Source organism: Andrographis paniculata, unplaced genomic scaffold (assembly GCF_009805555.1).
Source record: "Andrographis paniculata isolate CXL003 unplaced genomic scaffold, ASM980555v1 Contig55END, whole genome shotgun sequence".
Taxonomy (NCBI): domain Eukaryota; kingdom Viridiplantae; phylum Streptophyta; class Magnoliopsida; order Lamiales; family Acanthaceae; genus Andrographis; species Andrographis paniculata.
This window is the reverse complement of record NW_026137590.1, coordinates 3,306,814-3,323,303: the sequence shown is the minus strand read 5'-3', so window position 1 is coordinate 3,323,303 and position 16,490 is coordinate 3,306,814. Positions and strand designations below refer to the sequence as shown.

Here is a 16,490-nt window from a genome sequence, read left to right as displayed (position 1 = left end):
TATGGACCAAAAATCTCGTGACGTTAAATCCTAACGGATGGGGATGTTTTGCAACATTTTGGAAACAAATAGAATTTTTGAAGTTTTAGAACCACTAGATATTTTCAACAAATTTGGAAACCACAAGGGTTTTTTTTTTTTTTTTTGCTATTTTGCCAAATTAGAAAAAATCTTAATCATTATCATTATATTATATTATATTAATTAATAATGGTGTCTATATATTTTACATTTTTTTTATAAAAACAAATTAAAATTCTAAAAATAAATAATTAATCGATCATTTATTTTATTAAAAACATTATATAATATATTTTGTATCTTTTATTTGTATTTAACTCACTTGTCTTTATTTAAAATTAAATATTAATTTTGAACATAAAGGGTGTTTCATACAAACTTTACAGAAGGAGTTTCACGTAAGTGTTTAGGTTTTAGCGTTTAAATTTTTACTGTAACAAAATTAAATGGTCGACTATATTTTTAATCCAAATTGGAAAAACAGCCAACCATATTTTAGTGTCTTTTGGCGTTTTCCATTGACTTGTTTGGTAGCGTGACTTGGTCTGGTCATGGTTGGCTGCTACTTCTAATGTTATTTTAGATTTGTTTTCCACGGCGCAATAATCTCGATAGCTACATCACAATAATTATTTCTTAGTATATGTAGAGACATACAGTTATATATAAAAAAAAAAAGAAAAATTGCAAAAAAATATCTCATACTTATACTTCAATATTATTTTTGTTCTGTATTTTTATTTTTAAAAAAATAAAAATTGCAAAATATATTTCACATATTTGCAAAAGTCGTTATTTCTATCGTTTGATCGCACGTGATCGCCCGTAACGGCGTATGGTGTGAATATCACGCGCGGGCAAATGACATAAATAACAACTTTTGTAAACATGTGGAATATATTTGCCAGCGACATAAATATAAGACAAAAGTGATAATAGAATATAAGAGTAAGATATTTTTTATAATTTTCTCGTAAAAGAAAGGCTAGATTAAATGCATTCACATATATATATATATATATATACTAAAATATAATACATCGATCACTCATTAATCTTAAACCTTAATAGATATCTAAACCATGTCTTCTTCTACAGCAGGAAACAGGATGAACAACAATGTCCTCATCCTTCTCTTCATCTTCAACATTGTTTCCGGCGAGGATCGCACTCCATCCTGCCGTCCTTCCTCCTGCGGAAACATCGCGCGCATAAGTTTCCCATTCAGACTCAACACCGATCCCATTTCTTGCGGATACAACGCCACCAATTTCCAGCTTGATTGTCGCAACAACCAGACTTTTCTCAAAATTCCGATGCTAAATTCTACCATGGACTTCCTCGTGCATAGTATCAATTACAAAGAACATTTGATAAGGCTAGCCCATTCCGGCACCAATAGCCGAGACCTATCCTCTTGCCCACCCCCCAATGATCCTTGGCAAGACATCACTGATTTTTATGGATACAATTCATTTGATGATTTGGGGAGAGAAGTGAACTCGAAAGTAGCTTTCATTCATTGTTTGTTACCTGTGAATTCGGAAAGATATGTGAGAGCTCCTTTCTGTGGCAATGGCCATGGCAACAGATTTGGTAATTCTTCGAAATTCTATAGTTATGTGATGGTTGGATTTCTACAAATTTCGGATTTAGAGGACTCTTGCACGGTGGATACATATCGATTGATTTCTGCCCGCTCGCCAAAAATCAATAAATCTTCTCTTATCGATATTTATGAGGGATTTGCTTATGGATTTGAGCTTCGATGGTTCATTTATGGAAAATGTTGGAGGTACAGTCATTTCACATTGGCGCCTAATGATTTCGTGACGGATCTATGTTGCTCGGGCGACCCCTATGATTGTAAGTTTTTAGTTTTGTTCGTCTTCTTTTTACTGCCTAAGTTTGTTTATAATGTTTTTATTAATTATAAAAAAAATATTGTAACGTGCACATAAAATATACAAATATCATATATTTTTATTACACAACATATATTGTGTGTAATAAAAATACATGCTCTAAGTTCATAATGATACGGTATAAGAATATGTTATGAAAATAAATTACTATATCATGTGTTGTTAATTTATATTATATTAATATAGATGGTGTCTTATTAGTATGTGCTGTCACAGCAATCGCATTTTTTCATCCCTAATTGTATCGGGGCTGAAGGTTAAAAATATAAAAAAATAATAATAAACAAAGGCTAAAATATGTTGAAAACAAAACACATTAAGAGAGCATGATGCCAGAACATAGAAAAAAGTTCGGCACAAACAATAAACTTTTATTTACTATTCATAACTTCAATAATATCCTCACATCAATAATATTTTTGAAGCTCAAGCAATTTCTGTGCCCTTTTTTTTTTTGTTTTTCTTTTTTTAAATACCTTTACTCTCATTGTAGCAATTACTTCTAAACATATTATTTATTTATGCCCAAAATTTGTTTCTAACTAGCGCCGGACAGATAAAATGCATAACATTATGAACTTAAAAGTTATTCTTTCTAACATAATGTTCAAATCACAAAAGACTAAATTTCAAAAGAAAGATCTAAGGCTAAAAGACAGTTTAGTATAGAAAAAACTAGACTAAAAAGCTCAAAGGTGTTAACTAGCGGAAACATACTGAGTTAGGTGATAAAAAAGACTCAATAGGGTTACTTAATGCTCTTATCATTTTTGAAATATAAGAATTGATAATTATAGGTTCAACATGCATAATTATTCAAGTTCTAGGTCATCTAATCGAGCAAAACAAATCACATATGAAAGAATTTCTAAAAGCACTACGTACTAAATTTTTAATGTAAACTTTTGGAACATAGACTTAAATTGTCACAGGGTTCAAATGTTAACCTAACTCAAAATATTTTAAATTCAATGTCATTTATCATGTCAAACTAATATAACACACATTTGACTCACTTTAAATTAATATAAAAAACATTCAACAGGGTAGCAAATTAGGCATAAAAAAGCACAAATCGAAAAAATTTCCTAAAAATTGTATTACTCTCCCCACACCTAAAGCATACATTGTTTTCAATGTAAAGAAAAAATAAAGAAAAGAGGAACTTCTCTAGAATCCATAGGGGTTGCGAAAGTGTGTTCTTTTCTTGCCTTGCCAACGCCTCTTCATTTAGTCGTGCACCACTTGAGATTCCCCATGAATTGTTCTGTAAAAACAAACTAGCCAACGCAAAAAGCTATCCAATAGTGGTAGGTGAGCTAACTAATCATCATCTCTTCTTTCGAAATCGACAATCGAAATGTAATGCATCAAAAGTCACATTAAAATCTTCAAAGTACTCAAGTGACAACATTAATTGTATGCCGGAAACAAGATACAATATGATCTATCCAAATCACATCCTTAATGTCAACAATCAGAAATAAATTCTTGAATATATATAGAACACCAAAAAAAAAATCGACTATTCTAACAATGCAATTCTAAAGTCGAATCGGGAGTGAACAAATTGAGCCGAACACTTCACCAACATTATACCGATTCAAAAAATTAAATGCTAACTTGTAATTCCAAACATTAATAGCAAAGGCTCAAGATAAAATATATCACATAATTATTCAACAACTACCACAGAAAATACTTATGGTCCACCACGTTCAATCTTAATTTTCAATTTTAAGAGTAATCACACTAACCCAAGACAATTTATCCCAATCGATCAAATTGAAAGTATTAGAAATAAGGGACGAAGAGATACTACCGAATACCAGAGATGGTGCAGGATGACGGTGGAAGGTGGTCTGGTGTACGGCGGTGCACTGCTGGATGACGATCGCACGCGATGGTGCGGTGGTCTGGACGGAGGTCTGACTCGGCGGGAGGGTGGAATCGCGTCGAACGTCGGGCAGCGCTGTGACTACACCTAAGACATATGTGTTGTTTTGTTTTTTATCAGGAAAGCTGGCGTGACCACACCTCAGGATTAGGTTCTACTCTTCTTTCTTTCTTTTTTTTTTTTTTTTTTTTTTTTTTTTTTTTTTTTCGGAAATCCTGTGTGATCTCACCTAAGTATCCAGTGCTCACTTCAAGGAGTTCCCAACAAAAAGAAAGAATTAAAATAAAAAAATTGGGTTGCCTCCCAAAATCTTTCTTTAACATCTTTGGCTAGACGTAGTTTTCATCTTAGTCGTTTGGTAGCACGAACCGTCTTGTCCATCTCAACTTACGTCTTTTATTAGTTGTTTGCAAGATTCATATTATATTTTAAATGAACAAGCTCCAACTGACTTGAAGGGGGCTTCAATTTTATGTCCAAAATAGATCTATCATGCAATCTTAAAACTTCCTGCATACTTGTGTCAATAACATTCATACTACGCAAGATGTTAGATTTCCAAGGTATTTCATACAATCTGAAATATTTAATTGCACTTTCTCACCATCAAATTCCATAAAAAGTATACCTTGTTTCACATCAATTTTAGTTTGTGCGGTGTGCATAAATGGTCTACCAAATAATATCGGTGAAGGATTCTGAGAGTTATCATCATGCATGTCAAGCATATAAAAAAATCAACCGAAAGATTAATTTGTTAACTTGCATTAGGATATCTTCAATAATTCCTTTAGGGTAAGCATTTGTCCTATCAACTAATTGTATAATAGTTCTAGTTTCTTTTAAAGGCCAAACATTTAGAGATATATGAATAGACTTAGGCATCAGATTAATTACCGCTCATAGATCTAATATTTCTCATTTAATCTCCAATTTACCTATCTTACAACGAACTAAAAACATACCTGAATCATCGCGTTTTGGAGGAAGCTTACGTTGTAAAATGGTAGATACGCTTTCTCCAACTATTATGCAATCATCTTTTTGTAATATCTTCTTGTTCGTGCAAAAAAAGGTATGCTCAACTCCACCTTTATAAACATCTCCATCATTTTCTTATTTTTGTCATCTTCTTTTGTTTCTCCAACATAAAGGACATACTGCAACGTTAGTTTTAGAATGAGTAGGTCATTCGAGTGTTACCTTATGCGACATTTCATTGGCGGTTTTATCTCTATTTCTTTCTCAATGTCATTATCATTTTTGTCCTATGAAACTCCAATTTGTGATCCTTCCAAGTCTTCGCCACTTTGTATAACAACCAAACTCATATTCTTCGAATTGGCATCGAGTTGTAAGGACAATTTGCCTTTTTCCATTGACTTCATCTCTTGTATCTTATTCACTTGAGATATTTGCTCCTACAAGCTCCTTATGATATTCTGAGTTTCCTGTTGAAATTGAAACATGTTAGATACCATAGTTTTTATCATATCCTCTAAAGAATTATTCGGAACCGCTTGAGAGGGTTGTGGATGATGGTTAAGTGCTTGAAATCCTCGTGAATGATTTTCAAAATTATTTCATTCGGAAATGTAAAGGTAGAGTACCTGGTCCATACTATTTTAGAAAGAGGTGTTGCCATGGATCCAACAAAGGTGAGTGCAGTGGTGGACTGGCCCCAACCCCGCTCGATCCGTAAGGTACGGGGAGTTTTGGGGCTTATTGGATATTACCGACGATTTGTACGAGGATATGGCCTTCTGGCTCGACCATTAAGTACATTATTAAAGAAAACAACTTCTTCATTATTTGCATGGACACCAGAGCTGGAGACTGCTTTCACTAACATTAAACGGGCCTTGCCCGAAGCTCCCGTACTAGCCATGCCTCAATTTGATTGCCATTTTTTGATCGAATGCGATGCTTTTGGCATGGGACTTGGTGTTGTTTTGTGAAGGATTGACGCCCTCTTGCCTATTTTAGAAAATCGCTAGTTAACCGAACTATAACGAGATCTGCATATGAGCGTGAATTGATGGGTCTTGTGTTAGCGGTGCAACATTGGCGTCCTTACCTGGTGAGGTGAAATTTGTGATTCGAACTGACCACCGCAGCCTCAAGCATCTACTTTCTCAAAGGATTGTGACTAATTCACAACAGATTTGGGTAGCGAAACTATTGGGTTATAACTTTGAAATTGAGTATAAAACATGAATTTTAAATGCCGCTGCAAATGCACTATCCCGTAGGAATGAAGATGAAACTCTGATAGTATTAACTGGGCTGGAATGGGTGGGACTGACAAATGCCTCGGAAGAACAGAGCCTTGATGACCACCTCCAAGGCATTATGCAAGCAGTATTACAACAACCAAACAGTTGTCCAGGGTATGAGGTGCAAGGTGGTCGATTATTCTTTAAAGGACGTTTGGTGCTACCTGTAGATTCGCACTCGATCCTGCGTCTTTTACATGAGTTTTATGATATACTTTTAGGTGGACATGCATGGGCATTACAGACATATAGATGTTTGGCTATGATTGTACATTGGAGAGGCATGTTTCGGCGTGTACTGGAGTTTGTGACCCAGTGTTTAGTATGCCAGAAAGCAAAATATCAAACTATGTCTCCGGCAGGTTTACTGCAACCCCTACCGATACCTGATCAAATTTGGTAGGATGTTTCCATGAATTTTATCACTCGTTTGCCAAAGTCACGAGGATACACATCAATCATGGTGGTTGTTGATAGACTATCGAAGTACGGACATTTCGTAGCCTTGAAAGCACCGGTGACTAACCATACGGTTGCAAAGGAATTTATCTGTGAGATTGTAAAACTGCATGGCATTCCACAATCCATTGTCAGTGATTGTGGTCCTTTATTTGTTAGTGTCTTCTGGAAGGAACTATTTACACTATTTGGAACCCAATTAAAGTTCAGCTCAACATACCACCATGAAACAAACGGCCAGACATAGGTATTGAACCGGGTGGTGGAGACATATTTGCATTATTTCACCTAAGAACAACTGAAACAGTGGGTGCGGTGGCTTCCGTGCGAAGAATTTTGATACAACATCGCATACCAAACAATAGCCCGGATGTCCCCATTTGAGGCGGTTTGTGGAAGAGACTTGCCCACCATTTGATGAGTTTTGCTGGGGGAGTGTCAGATGGCAATGGTGGCAGATGTGTTGAGCAGTTGAGATCTGATGATCAACCGTCTTAAGAAAAACCTGGAGCATGCCCAAAAGAAGATAACCAAGTATGCTAACAAGCAGCGCAGGACCGTAGAGTACGCAGTAGGCGATCATGTTTTCTGAAGGTACGGCCCCATCAACAGACATCCCTAGCACAACGACCACATCATAAGTTAGTTGTCCGCTTTTACGGCCTTTTTGCAGTAGAAGGTAGGGTGGGCCAGACAACATACAAGCTTACCTTACCGTCATCTAGCCGGATTCAATCAGTATTCCATGTATCTCAGTTGTGACGTGTGGTATGGGAGCATCTTGTGAAGTCAAAATTACCAGATAGCTTGGAGTTGCCAGTAAATCCAACCTTTGAACTTGACTCTAGTTTAGATTGGCAAAATATCCGAGTAGGCCAATGCGAGGAAGAGGAGCATCGCCCATTACTGGTATATCGACGACGGGGACGAGCTTAGACCTGCTATTCGCGGATTTAAACTTATTTACTTATCATTCTATTAAGACATTATAATTGAATTTGGGCTTGGAATTTGATTATTAGATGGGCCTATTTTATTTTCAATAAGTTAGCAGGAGTATTTAAGGAGGCATCTAGAGTTTGAAGATATTATTATTGATTTGAAAAAATAAGGAGCCTGGTGGCTTTTGGGCAAACGGTTGATTCCATTTAACTGTTTTCTATTACTTGTTTATGTGCTCTAACAGAATGCATTGCTAGCTTTACATATATTTGGGCCTTGATGCGTTAGATTTCGGAACAAAACTAACCTCGCAAAACCAAGAAGTTACCAAGCCCTTCCATATCCTAGATCCATGCCCTTGTATGGTTCAAGCAGGCAACGCGCATGTGGCTTGACCACATTCACATGCTTTAGTCACACTTCTATGAAATCTTGATTGATAATAATAATAATAATATAATAATAATAATAATAATAATTAAACACATCTAAATTTTGATGTTATTAGAACCGTGGGATAAAAAAAAAAACTTCTAACTAATTAAGTTAATCACATTTACTAGCTAACTAATTAGCCAGTTTTTTTACTTTAAGCACACTTTTAATTTCCTTAAGCCAAAATGATTATTGTATTCAACCTGATGCATTTCGACTCACTGATTAATTAGTTTTGGAAACTTCTAATATTAATTAACATCAATTTAATTCATCGATTAGTTATAATCAATTAAAATCGATTAACCAACCGCTAATAGTTTAGAAGTTGAATTTTATAATTACTTTTCTTCTCAGAGTTCTCACTATATATTAACTTGAATTTTTGCAGGTGAATACACTTTGGGAATTCCAAGTACTGATCTTCCCTAATCCACTTTTTTTTTTTTTTTTTGTCTTTCGATCTTTTCTATTCAAATTTCAATTTTTTTGGTTTCTTACAAGCTTTTCTTTTCAATTTTCATACATACAGATTGTTCTCTTATTTTTTATTTGTTTTTTATTATTACAGTGAAAATTGCGCTCAATATTGCGTGGGCGATTGGTAAGATTCTAAACTATCGTTGGGGTTTTAAGTTATTAATATCTATGTTTTGAGGGCAACTCCAATTGACATTATATTTGCATAATTTTTCCAAACATGGAGTCGACGCAGCTCCAATTGTCTCTATTTGGAGGATTCTAAAATTTATTTATTTAAAAAAAAAAAAATATTTTGGACTAGAGTTTTATTTTATATTGTATATTTGCTACTTTTAATTTATTTTTATAGTATTTTGTAAAATAAAATTGAAATGTAAATATTCATAGTATAATAAATATAATATCTCATTAATATTACATCATTAGATTATTACATAAGAAAGAATATATTAACCACAAATTTTTACAACATAAATAAAATACAAGTATAAATATTTATAAATAGTAAAATATAAAATTGATGAAATATTTGTAAATAGTTATATTTCAAAATTTATCAATATTATATAATTTAGATTTATGTGTGTTTGTTTGAAGGATTTTGGAGGATTTCCACTATTCATCCAATTTTTTCCCCCCAAAAACATCAAATCAAACATCTATTTTTCATTTTTTATATTATACTAAAAATCAATTTTACATTCAAAACATCACATCAAACCCTATTTATATCACATCATACAACTATTCAAATCCCAATCCAAAATCCAAACCCCCAAACAAACACACTTAATTATATAAATAAGTAAAGAATGGAATTTTTAAAATTGTTTAATTTAGATTATTAGAAAAAAAAAAAAAAAAAAGAGATTCGTTTTAAAAACACAAATACATTCTGCATTTTTCGAACAAATAAATCTGAATATTGCTCACTCTATTTCGTAATCTTTTGCATGTTGATGATGCAGGGGTGGTCTTATCTATAAGAGTTGCCATTGGATTTGTTATTGGATTTCCACTTCTGTTATGGTTGGTGGTCCATAAATGGCGACGACGCCATTTATGTATAGATAAAAATATCGAGAAGTTTCTCCAAGATCAACGCAATTTTGCACCCATAAAATATAGTTACTCAGATGTCAAAAAAATGACAAATAATTTTAACCAAAAATTGGGTGAAGGAAGCTATGGTATTGTGTATAAAGGAAAGCTTCAAAGTGGTCTTTTTGTGGCAGTAAAGATGGTAAATGAATTCATATCTGGGGATGAAGAATTCATAAATGAAGTTGGCACAATAGGTCGAATCCACCATGTCAATGTAGTGCAACTCGTCGGGTTTTGTGTGGAACGGTCGAAGTATGCTTTGGTATATGAGTTTCTTCCTAATGGTTCCCTTGATAGATATATTTTCAACGAACAAAGTTTAGGGGTCCTTGCCTTAACATTCAAAAATGTATTTGAAATTGCGCTTGGAGTGGCACGTGGAATCGACTATCTACACCATGGTTGTGATATGCAAATCCTACATTTCGACATCAAGCCTCACAACATACTACTCGATGAGAATTTCAATCCTAAGATATCTGATTTTGGTCTTGCAAGATTGTGCCCCGCCAATGAGAGCTTTATAAATCTAACGGATGCAAGAGGAACAATGGGATACATGGCACCCGAGATGTTTTATAGAAACATGGGAGGAATATCGTACAAAGCAGACATATATAGTTTTGGAATGATGTTAATAGAAATGGTAAGTAGAAGGAAAATTATGAATCTCAATGTCGAAGGCACAACTCAACTACATTTCCCGTTATGGATTTATGACCAACTAAGAGATGGAAAGGAAATAGAGATGACGAATACAACTGAAGAGGAGAGGAAAATGATGAAAAAGATTATGATAATAGCGTCATGGTGTATTCAAATGAAACCATCAGATCGTCTTCCTATGAACAAAGTAGTGAGGATGTTTGAAAGTGAATTTGAACCACGGATGCCTCCGAAACCATTTTTAGCTTCGCATGAGATAGGAGCGAACGATCATGGAGCTGAAACTTATATTGTAGATTATGTCAAGTTACATGTGTGAAAGTTGAGCATTATGCAAAAATCGACGGTATTGTAACTCAAACTTATATTGTAGATTACATTATGTTAATTAGTTAGACAAAAATCGAGCATTGTGGTAGTAATATATACTTAGTAGCTCTCTTTGATCGAATGCTAGCACCTTATATATACAAATATATAGCTCATGTTGATTGTGTTCAAATGATTATATTATGTGGAGAGGTTACTATGTTGATTGTGAAAAAATCAACATGTTGATTTCCCTAATCAACCATTCATAAATAGGGCATATTGAATAACAAACCAGCATGCAGGAAAACATTTTGGTTTCTTTCATTGCCTAGTCAATGCAGTTATATTTTCTATTATTAGTCCTATTATGTAGGAAGCAATTGTTTCATATTTTCCTTTGGCGTGTATTTAGGAACCAGTTGTAAGTCTCAACCTATATAAAAAAGCTTCAGTTTTTCAGCAATAAAAATCATCTTCCTTCTTCGATTCATCTTCGTATTAAAAACACTGTGTGTGTTCAACAGTCTGATATCAGAGCCAAAAGGCAGTAAGCAGCAACAATGAGTGATCCTCAAGTCATCGGTGGAGTCAAGAAACTCAACAACAACAACTATAACTCTTGGTCTACATGCATTATGTCTTATATGCAGGGACAAGATTTATGGGAAGTTGTCAATGGAAACGATGTGGTTTCACCAGAAGCTGAAGATACGAACGGAGTGCTTCGGAAGTGGAAGATCAAAGCTGAAAAAGCTATGTTCGTGTTGAAGACGACGGTCGAAGAGGATATCCTGGAGCACATACGGGAATCGAAAACTCCCAAGCAAGTATGGGATACATTTACCGAGTTGTTCTCCAAGAAAAAATGATACAAAACTTCAACTTTTAGAGAGTGAGTTGTTGTCGATAGCGCAACGAGAGATGACAATCTCACAATACTTTCACAAGGTGAAGTCTTTATGCCGAAAAATCTCTGAATTGGATCCACAGGCTCGTATAGGTGAAGCCAGGATGAAACGAATCATCATCCATGGTTTGAAGTCAGAATACAGGAGCTTTGTCGCTGCAATACAAGGGTGGCAAATTCAACCATCACTTGTTGAGTTTGAGAATTTACTTGCAGGACAGGAAGCCTTAGCAAAGCAGATGGGAGGAGTCTCACTGAAGAATGAAGATGAGGCACTCTATGCTGAGAAAGGCAAATGGAATTCCAAGAAACATGTTCGTGGGTCTAAGAAGAATGACGATAAGACAAGAAATCACCAAAGCGAAAGAAGTCATTTTCTAAGAGGAGGTTCAAGGGATCCCACAATGGACAAAAAGTGGCACCGAAAATGCTACAATTGCGGGAAAATGGGTCACATAGCAAAGGACTGCTGGTCGAAGAAGAAAACTGTGGAGAGTAATGCGGCTACCTCAAAATCTGAAGAAGAATGGGATGCAGAGGCCATGGTTGCTGTCGCAAAAGAGGAGTTGGCACTCACGGCTACTGATATTAAATGTCAAGTCGATTGTGATGATGACTGGATCGTTGATTCAGACTGTTCAAACCATATGACGGGTGACAAGAAGAAATTCAAGAAGCTGTCTAAATACAAAGGAAGCCGTGTGGTGGTGACTGCAAATAACTCAAAATTGCCGATAGCTCACATCGATGTTTGGGCATTTCAGCATATTGAAGTTCCAAAAGAGCATGTGATGAAGGGACAAAGAAAAGAGTTGGTCTATATGATGTCTGCAGAAGCTGCATATGTGGATAAGGCGAGACAAAATGAAACGGCAGACTTGTGGCACATGCGACTAGGTCATGTTAGTTATACAAAGCTGGACATAATGATGAAGAAGTCTATGTTAAAGGGGCTTCCACAGCTTGAAGTAAGAAAAAGACACTGTATGTGTTGGATGTCAGTACGGGAAAGCACACCAGCTGCCATTTGGAGACTCTACTTCCCGAGCAAATGAGCCACTAGAGCTGATTCATTCTGATGTTTTCGGTCCGATCGAGGAGGCCTCAACTAGTGGAATGAAGTACATGGTGACCTTCATTGATGATTTCTCAAGGTATGTGTGGATTTATTTTATGAAAAATAAATCTGAGACATTTTCAAAATTTAGAGAATTCAAAAGACAGCAGAAGGAGAAATTGGTAAGTGTGTTCGTTGCCTTCGTACCGACAATGGAGAAGAATACACTTCAGATGAATTTTCAGATTTCCTTCGGAGTTGCAAAGTGCGACGACAATTTCCATGTGCTAATACCCCACAACAAAATGGGCATCTGAAAGACAGAACAGACACCTAGCAGAGGTGTGTCGGAGTACGCTTCATGCGAAAAATGTCCCTGGACGTTTCTGGGCGGAAGCAATGAATACAATAGCCTTTGTCATCAACCGGCTTCCACAACAAAGGCTAAGTTTTCTCTCACCTTTTGAGAAAGTACGGAATTTGAAACCTACAGTTGGTCATTTTCGTGTCTTTGGATGTGTATGCTATGTATTTGTTCTAACCACCTACGCAACAAAATGGAAAAGAAAGTTGTAAGATGTATCTTTGTAGAATATGACAACAATAGGAAAGGATGGCGTTGCTGTGATCCTACAACTAATAAGTGCTATACGTCCCGCAATGTAGTGTTTGATGGAACTTCCTCGTGGTGGTCCTCTAGCAAAGAAGAACTTCCTGATTCAAATGCTCTGCAGAAGAAACGTGAAGTCCCCCAAATTCAGTTACGCTTAAATGACGCTGAAATCGATAATGGTGATGAAAAAGACTTGGTTCAAAATTCTTGGAAGACTGGTGTACATCAAAGACTAGTGGAAGAGAGCGATTCCACTGAAGAAGTAGTACCAACTTCATTAAGAAGGTCGACTAGAATAAAGTATCCAAATCCCAAGTATGCTAACGCTGCCATAGCGGAAGAAATCGATGCAAAAGAACCTGAGACATTTGAAGAAGCATCCAAAAAATCCTGAGTGGATTAAAGCTATGGAGGAAGAAATTGCCGCGCTGAAGCATAATCAAACTTGGGAGTTCATGCCAAAGCCAGAAGATGTGAAACCCATTTCTTGCAAATGGGTATACAAACTAAAGCGCCGCACAGATGGATCAATAGAGCGACATAAAGCTCGACTGGTGGCTCGCGGATTCTCTCAACAGTATGGGCTGGACTATGAAGAAACATTCAGCCCTGTTGCAAAGCTTACAACAGTGAGAGTTTTATTAGCACTTGCTGCAAGCAACAATTGGGATTTGTGGCAGATGGACGTAAAGAATGCATTTCTGCACGGGGAGTTAGATCGAGAAATCTACATGATACAACCGATGGGTTTCTATAGCCACAACCATCCTGAGTATGTTTGCAAGCTTCGAAAGGCACTTTACGGATTGAAACAGGCACCACGGGCATGGTATGGTAAGATAGCTGAATTTCTTACACATTGTGGTTATTTAGTGACATGTGCAGATCCTAGCTTGTTTGTCAAAGCTAATGAAGAGAAGCTAGCTGTTATGCTAGTATATGTGGATGACTTGATCATGACAGGAGACTGGGAAGAAGAAATACAACAAACCAAAAAAAAAATCTCTCTGTTCGTTTTCAAATGAATGAGCTTGGACAACTGAAGCACTTTCTTGGCTTAGAAGTAAATCATACTCATGAAGGAATATTTCTTCATCAACACAAGTATTCCACAGAATTATTGAAAAAATTCGGAATGCTTGAATGCAAGCCAATCTCAACACCAATGGAGCAAAATGCCAAATTGTGTGCACATGAAGTGAAAGATCTAGAAGATGCCATGATGTAACGGCAATTAGTGGGCAGTCTCATCTACTTAACGATAACAAGGCCAGACATCTCCTTTGCAGTTAGTGTGATGAGTCGCTATATGCAAAATCCAAAGAAGTCTCACCTAGAAGCAGTCCGACGAATCCTAAGATATGTCAAGAGCACACTTGACTTTGGAATTAAGTTCAGAAGGGACGAAGATTGCAAGCTACTTGGCTGTTGTGATGCTGATTATGCAGGAGACCACGATACCCGACGCTCAACTACTAGATACGCTGTCATGTTTGGGTCTGGAGTTGTATCTTGGTGTAGCAAAAGGCAACCAACTGTGTCATTATCGACGACAGAAGCGGAGTATCGAGCAGCAACTATGGCAGCTCAAGAAATCATTTGGCTTGTGCAATTGTTGAAAGAGCTGCATCAACAAGTCAAGTATGATATCTTATTATATTGCGATAACCTATCAGCAATACGTCTTGCAGAAAATCCAGTTTTCCATGCAAGAACTAAGCATGTGGAGGTGCACTACCACTTTATCAGAGAAAAAGTCTTGCAAGATGAGATTAAACTGGAACATATTGGGACAGAAAACCCAGTTGCAGACTTATTCACAAAAGGATTAAGCAGCAACAAATTGGAAAACTTCCGTCAACAACTTGGGTTAGTAAAACGGACTGAAACTGATATTGAGGGGGAGTATTGAATAACAAACCAGCATGCAGGAAAACATTTTGGTTTCTTTCATTGCCTAGTCAATACAGTTATATTTTCTATTATTAGTCCTATTATGTAGGAAGCAGTTGTTTCATATTTTCCTTTGGCGTGTATTTAGGAACCAGTTGTAAGTCTTAGCCTATATAAAAAGGCTTCAGTTTTTCAGCAATAAAAATCATCTTCCTTCTTCGATTCATCTTCGTATTAAAAACACTGTGTGTGTTCAACAGGGCATGCAATATATTGTCTCAATTAACACAACACATATTGTGTTAGTTAAAATAATGTGCTGACAGATCTCTATATAGAATGCGTTGTATAAATATATTTAGATGTGAACATCAATGATAATGTGTTGTATAAATATATTTTATATGCTAACATCATAATAAGGTGTGTTGTACGGACAACTAAGATATATTGTCAATGCATATCTTGTATTTGTATTTTGTTGACCATAAATAATGTATTGTATATCATTATATAATGTACTATTATTTTTATTATATAATGTACTTTAGCGTTGTGCTGCACAGTAATTGTACACAATTATATTATCGGCAATTTTATAATATTATTAAATACCGTTCATTATTTGGATTTGAACGAGGCTTTTTGTGGTACCTTCTTTTAGATCCTAATCAAAGAGGCTATATCAAAGGTCTGGTTTAGGTGAGGTATTGTAAAGCTCCCACACTCAAGTCCTATAGAGGGTAAGTCAATCGGCGGGTATAATCAATATTACCGGAGAATTAACTTTCAATTTCTATTTTTGACAAATTCGATTACTATTGTTCACTCGGAAATAAAGTTTTAGTTTCTTTCTAAATTCAAAATTTATTGAAACTAGCATTTATTTGATTATAATAATCATCATTTGCTCATGAATTAACTATTAAACATATTCGTACCGCTTCCATGATTGTAGATCCAGTGAGCATGTTGCTCGTATGAGAGTTGAACTATATTATGATATTTTGGTTTACTGGAACTATATTATGAATTAACTATAGGTGTTTTTGTTTGAGGGTTTGGATTTTTAAGTTGAGATTTGAATAGTAAAAATTGTGAATTTAAATAGTTGTATGATGTGATGAATAGGTGTGATGTGATGTTTGAATGTAAAATTAATTTTTAGTATAATATAAAAAATAAAAAATATGTGTTTGATTTGATATTTTTGGGGGGAAAAATGGGATAAATAGTGCATTTAAAATTCAATCTCCCAAACAAACACACTTTTTTAAGTTACATTGGTTTACATTGCACAATTCAGTATTGAATGTTCAATATTTTCACTGTTTATTTTTTAGTCTCAATTATTTTGAATTAAAATTAAGGTACATCAGTTGGAAATGGATATGTTAAGACTATATTACATGAAATTTTCATATTGGGCATCCTCACTTTATCCAATCTAAAGTTGTATTAATATTGTGACCACTAATCGGTCTAATTGCGATAAATACA

The 16,490-nt window shown here is 35.4% G+C and overlaps 2 protein-coding genes across 2 annotated transcripts; both read left to right on the top strand.

Annotated features, from left to right (window-relative positions):
* Positions 1-1,085: 1,085 nt before the first annotated feature.
* LOC127256406 (rust resistance kinase Lr10-like) lies at positions 1,086-10,641 on the top strand. Its single transcript, XM_051282411.1, has 4 exons — positions 1,086-1,887; positions 8,347-8,370; positions 8,527-8,559; positions 9,407-10,641. Exons 1-4 carry the CDS (start codon positions 1,104-1,106, stop codon positions 10,525-10,527), a joined length of 1,962 nt encoding a protein of 653 aa, XP_051138368.1. The 5' UTR covers positions 1,086-1,103; the 3' UTR covers positions 10,528-10,641.
* A 3,753-nt stretch (positions 10,642-14,394) lies between these two features.
* Positions 14,395-15,009, top strand: LOC127256407 (secreted RxLR effector protein 161-like). Its single transcript, XM_051282412.1, has one exon. It carries the CDS (start codon positions 14,395-14,397, stop codon positions 15,007-15,009), a length of 615 nt encoding a protein of 204 aa, XP_051138369.1.
* The last annotated feature ends 1,481 nt before the right edge of the window (positions 15,010-16,490 follow it).